The 6,000-nt window shown below is 37.3% G+C and overlaps 1 protein-coding gene across 4 annotated transcripts in view; it reads left to right on the top strand.

Moving 5' to 3' along the window:
- Positions 1-585: 585 nt before the first annotated feature.
- tecpr1b (tectonin beta-propeller repeat containing 1b) overlaps positions 586-6,000 on the top strand; it is a 53,868-nt gene continuing 48,453 nt past the window's right edge. For all 4 annotated transcript variants that reach the window (XR_007184495.1, XR_007184494.1, XR_007184496.1 and 1 more), the window contains exons 1-4: positions 586-741; positions 1,891-2,123; positions 3,073-3,258; positions 5,795-5,917. Coding sequence is in view for 1 of the 4 variants with exons in the window: in XM_048187061.1 (XP_048043018.1) it covers positions 1,896-2,123; positions 3,073-3,258; positions 5,795-5,917 (537 nt within the window). In the remaining 3 variants the exon portion in view is untranslated. The remainder of the gene's footprint in view (positions 742-1,890; positions 2,124-3,072; positions 3,259-5,794; positions 5,918-6,000) is intronic.

The raw sequence follows: 6,000 nt of genomic DNA, 5'->3' as shown, positions 1-6,000 counted from the left end.
AGTGTCCAGATGTATTGACAGACATGGTACAAAACAACAATACAGCTGTCAAACTATTAAAGCAACGGAGTGTTACTGCATTTTACACTTTTTACCTCATATCACCTGACCTGTTATGTAATTTTGTAGAGGAGAGTCTCTGATATCACTCAGCGTGTTACTTCGTGTTAATAAAGAAAATAATGTCAATGTAATTATTCTCACCGAATACAGTCAAAACACGAGGTCGAAAAAGTGGGAAAACAACATTTCAAACACATTTTCAGCAAGATGTAAGTTGTAAGTACTAAAAAATAAAAATATTAACTCTCACATAGGCCAATGAAAAAAAAGAGAGAAAAAAACCTAAACTGGAGGTTTGTACGCCTTTTCATTTGTCAATTCATCATCGTCTATCTGTTCATTACATCAGAAATAACAGGTGAGGAATAAAAGTTAGTGCTCATGTATCACCCTTGGGTTTTAATAATTGAGAGAGTAAAGAATGAATAATTGATCAAGTAAAGGTGCGCATATGAGAGACGGAAAAACATACGTGCGCACAGTCTGTCCAATCAGAAGCTTAGATTTCGACACTTCCGTGAGCGCTGACCAATCAGAGCGAAAATACCCTTGACTTCCTGCTTTAGGTCTCTGAGCCCTTAGAATAATGCTGGGAATAATAATAAACGGACGGGTGGCTGATGTTTGTAAAGCACGGGATCGATGAAGACTCACTGCACAGGCATTAGACTACAGAGGGTGAGTTTATGAGGCTGCTTGCAGTGCATTTGAGCGGAATGAGAAACCGTTGTGTGTCGGAATTTATATCCGTCGTGTCGATTATTATCGTTAAACACCATAAATCATAAGGACATCAAAATCAAGTGCATAAATGTTTTACATTTAATCAAATTAAGCAGATAATAACACGGCTGGCCTGTAATAAGGATTCCAGAGAGACAGGTGCCAGTGGTGTCCAGTAACACTTACCTGTATCTCTTACTTAACAATTAATATAATGAGTGTATTGAGTATTATAATTTATTATATAAAATGTATTATTACAGGTCACCATGCTTGATCTATATCTATATCTATATCTATCTATATATATATATATATATATATATATATATATATATATATATATATATATAGCTCTTAGTAAACAACAGTCAAATATTCACTTCTATACCATGTTCACTAGTAGAATTTTATATATATATATATATATATATATATATATATATATATATATATATATATATTATATATGGGTCATTGATAAATAAAGCTTCCAAAAAGCTTATGTATACATATAATGCATATTTTTGAGTCATGAACAATGTGTTTAAACAAGTTTCAGTTGTTAAATAACATTTAAAAGTGTTTAAATTCATTTTTTGACAGTTTTTATGTCAGGCGGACGGTATACAGCCATATACTGTATATACTGTCGTTGAACCACCTGACATGGAAAGCACGGTTTCAAACCTAAAATGATGCCATAGTATTTAGTTTTTAATTTTTTATTCTTAAGACACCATTTTGAATAGTTTTCATCTGTTCATTTGTTTGGACAGTTGACATTTTGGGTGTTTTAGATAACAAAACATAAAATAACATGTATTATTTAGGCTATTGAATTCAAACATATTAGAATGATTTCTGAAGGATCATGTGACACTGAAGAGTGGAGTAATGATGCTAAAATTCAGCTTTGATCACAGGAATAAATTACACTTTAAAATATATTCACATAGAAAACATTTTTTTTATTATAAATAGTAAAATTATTACTGTCTTCACTATATTTTTGATTAAATAATTGCAGCCTTGGTTAGCAGAAGAGACTTTTTTTAAAAAGATAAACAAAACCTTACTGACCACAAACTTTTGTATTGACAGGGCCGATGATGGCCGGGTCGCTGCTGTGGGCGGTGGATGTGTACGGGCGGGTGTTCAGCCTGTCGACCGCTAGAGGGCGCTGGAGGCTCGCTGCCGATATAGTGCTAGAGCTGAAGCGCGTGACGGGCTCTCAACAGTGCTGCTGGGGCATTGGATGCGACCATCATGTTTATCTCAATGTGTATCCCAGTCGTGTGCCTATACGCCACCAGGAAGAGACCTATGAAAACCAGGTGTGTTCAACTTTTTTCTTAATTAAATTTTCAATTCAATTTTGATTTATTGGCATGATTAAATACTGTACATAATGAGGTCCCATTAGTTAAAGTCGTCATGAAAAGGAAGTTGCGATAGTCTTTTCTTCCTAATTGTGATGTATATCCGAGTGAAACGGCTTCTCGAACAAGAACAAATGTAGGGCGGGGCTTGATTTTGTCAAATTGGAAATTTATTGGATGGTTGTGGTTTGCTATTGGTGGATCTCGTGTGAGTGACAGGTTGCTCCGCCCTCACACCAGTAAACACGTCATCACATCATTTTTATTTAAAAAAATTAAATAATTAAAGCGTTATAAGGGATTTAAGGGAAAGTAAACTAAAAAGTTCTAGGTCTAATTGTAGCCTAGTTGTGAAGTAATTCATTTAAGCTCTGTTCAAATGATATTTTATTTAAAAATATGCACACATTCATTAATATTTGTATGTTTAATATGTCAAAAACGCAAAACGGTCATCATTCAGTTATGAATGACATGGATCATTTAAATGATACCATATTTTCAATTAAAAATGGCAAAATTCCTTAAAAAAAGTAGTTTGCATCACTGTATATTACTGTGGGTCGATAAACATATCTATCGTAAAACAGTTGTCAAATATTAAATGTTTAGCTATTTACACCTTACCACGCACTCTTTGACTGTAAACACTAAAGTGTTGCTGTTTCATTAGACTCGTCTTCTGTGAACAGTAAGCCCCGCCTTCTTTGATCTGATTGGCCATCATGTTAACAGTGATGAGCACTGTTAGACCGCTGAGGCAGACCAGCCTAAAACTGTAACTTTTAAAACTTTGTGCGAACCTAATAACAAACAGAGTGGTGCACAATGGAGTGCAGCAGAGCAGCATCAAGAATATCAAATATTGTATGTAAGTATGATTCTCTGTCTGTCTGTTTTCCAGAGATGGAACCCAGTTGACGGTTACACGGACACACTCCTCCCGACAGACCGCTGGCAGTGGACAGATGAGTCCGGCTCCAACCCACAGCCTCTTCACAGCTTTGAGCTGCCGTCTGCTAACTGGGAGTGGGAGGGCGACTGGTACGTGGATGATGAAAGCTGTGGGAGAGAATCCACTGAGACTGGGGTGAGTGACACAATCTCAGACCTCTCTGAACTCTGACCCTATCCCAAACCTAACCTACTCTACACTTAACCTATTAACTCAACACTCACCTTATTTACCCTTGTTAAAGGGAACCCCTGGTGTTAAGACTTGTATGGCTTAATATACCAAAAATTATGTCTCTTATTGAAATATGTAGTAGAAAACCCATTAAAGATTTCCATTATTTAAAAACTCCATGACATATTTGGACTGATTTGGACAATGGGCGGCACCATTTTATTTAGGTGCACAGAGCGTTCTATGTCGATTACGTTAAATGGTTATTACCGTTATTATGTCAAACGTTTAATTATCGTCATCGTCACATGACCAGCATTTACGTTGCGTCTCGTCTCGTTTTCGTCACGTGATAAGGGTTCGTTGACGACGATATTTAGTCATAATTTTCGTTGACGAAGGCAACACTACTAGTAACCCAGACAGCAACATAGTCTGGCCCAGATCCGGCCCTCATCTGGTACATGTGATTTATACGCGGACCAGATGTGGGCCGGATCTGTACCGTCACTATGTTGCTGTCAGGGAACGCATACAGGTCTTAATATCCGCCGGGTTCCTTTTAGAAACCCGATCAGCCTTTTCAATTTGAACCAGAGCACAAAATTAGTGAGGATGAAAGCATTGAAGACGTGCAATGTCTCTGTGGCTATTCGAACTACTGTTGTATGTTTGACGTGCTAAAATTGTCTGATCCCGGCAGTTGTTTAATCAATTAAAAATCTGCTCCAGGATTGTTGGCCAGCCTCTAGAGAAGTTATATGACACAACTTTTTTTTGAGTGTGTGGAATAAGTGATGTTGTGTAAGAGATGATTGTTGCAAACATGGAAAATACTGTGATGCATGAAAATTTCAGACATGTTCTGACAATAAAGTATCATATCATATCATCTCAGCGCACGCAAGCTTTGAGGCAGTCTATCTCAACCGAGATGTGTTAAAGGCCGCCCTCGTCAGTCTCCACGACAGATGCGGCATTTGGTTAAAGCATACACTTATATCCATCGCCAACTGTAAGCTCTTTCAGCTGTGGTCTGCTAAAAGCCTCAAAGTCATCAGGGCTAAAGTGAAGAGAAAAAAGATGCAGTTAGGAAGTTTTATTCGTCCACATTCTTCACAACTTCCCATTCTTTTCTCCTCTTCTTATCGCTAGTAAAGCACTAAAGACTTACATCGCTTCTCTTGTGGCTCATCGACTGAAAATTGCAACCAAAAGCTGCACAATGTGGCATCGAATATTATAGTCCGAGTTGTGTTGTGATAAAAATAGCAATAGGACAGTGTCGGTAGAGCAGTGAGTGCAACCGTTTGACGTCATCGACATAGAACGTGCTGTGCACCTAAACAAAATGGTGCCGCCCATTGTCCAAATATGTCATGGATTTTTTAAAATTTATTTTTTCATGGGTTTTCTATTACATATTTCAGTAAGAGACATCATTTACGTTATATTAAAGGGTTAGTTCACCCAAAAATGAAAATTCTGTCATTTATTACTCTGTTTCACGTTTCCGTTTCCGTTACGGCCGTTTCACACCGTAAGACCTTCATTAATCTTTGGAACACAAATTAAGATATTTTAGTTGAAATCTGATGGCTCAGTGAGGCCTGCATAGGGAGCAATGACATTTCCTCTCTCTCAAGATCTATTAATGTACTAAAAACATATTTAAATCAGTTCATGTGAGTACAGTGGTTCAATATTAATATTATAAAGCGACAAGAATATTTTTAGTGCCAAAAAAACAAAATAAGGACTTATTTAGTGATGGCCGATTTCAAAACACTGCTTCGTGAAGCATCGGAGTGTTACAAATCTTTTGTGTCGAATCATGATTCAGATCGCGTGTCAAACTGCCAAACTGCTGAAATCACGTGACTTTGGCGCTCCAAACCGCTGATTCGACACACTGATTCATTTGTGCTCCGAAGCTTCCTGAAGCAGTGTTTTGAAATCGACCATCACTATACAAGTCGTTATTTCGTTTTTTTTGGCGCACCAGAATATTCTCATTGCTTTATAATATTAATATTGAACCACTGTACTCACATGAACTGATTTAAATATGTTTTTAGTACCTTTATGGATCTTGAGAGAGGAAGTGTCCATTGCTCCCTATGAAGGCCTCACTGAGCCATCGGATTTCAACAAAAATATCTTAATTTGTGTTCTGAAGATGAATGAAGGTCTTATGGGTGTGGAACGACATGAGGGTGAGTAATAAATGACAGAAATTTCATTTTTGGGTGAACTAACCCTTTAAGCCATACAAGTCTTAACACCAGGGGTTCCCTTTAAAAAAGAGATATGATTGATTGTATTGAATGTGCACTTGTAGTGAACTTTAAAATCTTAAAAGTATATTTTAAAAACTGCACTTGCAGATAACATACTATTATTAATTAAAATAAAAGGCTACTTAAAGGGATAGGTCACCCAAAAATGAAAATTCTGTCATCATTTGATGGTGTAACGCAACTTCCTGTGCGTTTAGGGGTGGGAGTATGCAGTGGACTTCCCTGCCACCTTCACCAAAGAGAAGAAGTGGAATTCATGTGTCCGTCGCAGGCGATGGCTTCGCTACAGGAGATATAAAGCTCTGGGATCATGGGCCAAGGTACAATCCTAGTAAATGCCAGACACCTAAAAACTGTAGTTATTTCAGTGTAAATCAACCAAAGATCAACCTTACTACCAACC

Source organism: Megalobrama amblycephala, linkage group LG1 (genome assembly GCF_018812025.1).
Source record: "Megalobrama amblycephala isolate DHTTF-2021 linkage group LG1, ASM1881202v1, whole genome shotgun sequence".
Lineage (NCBI taxonomy): Eukaryota > Metazoa > Chordata > Actinopteri > Cypriniformes > Xenocyprididae > Megalobrama > Megalobrama amblycephala.
This window is presented reverse-complemented; position numbering and strand designations above follow the sequence as displayed.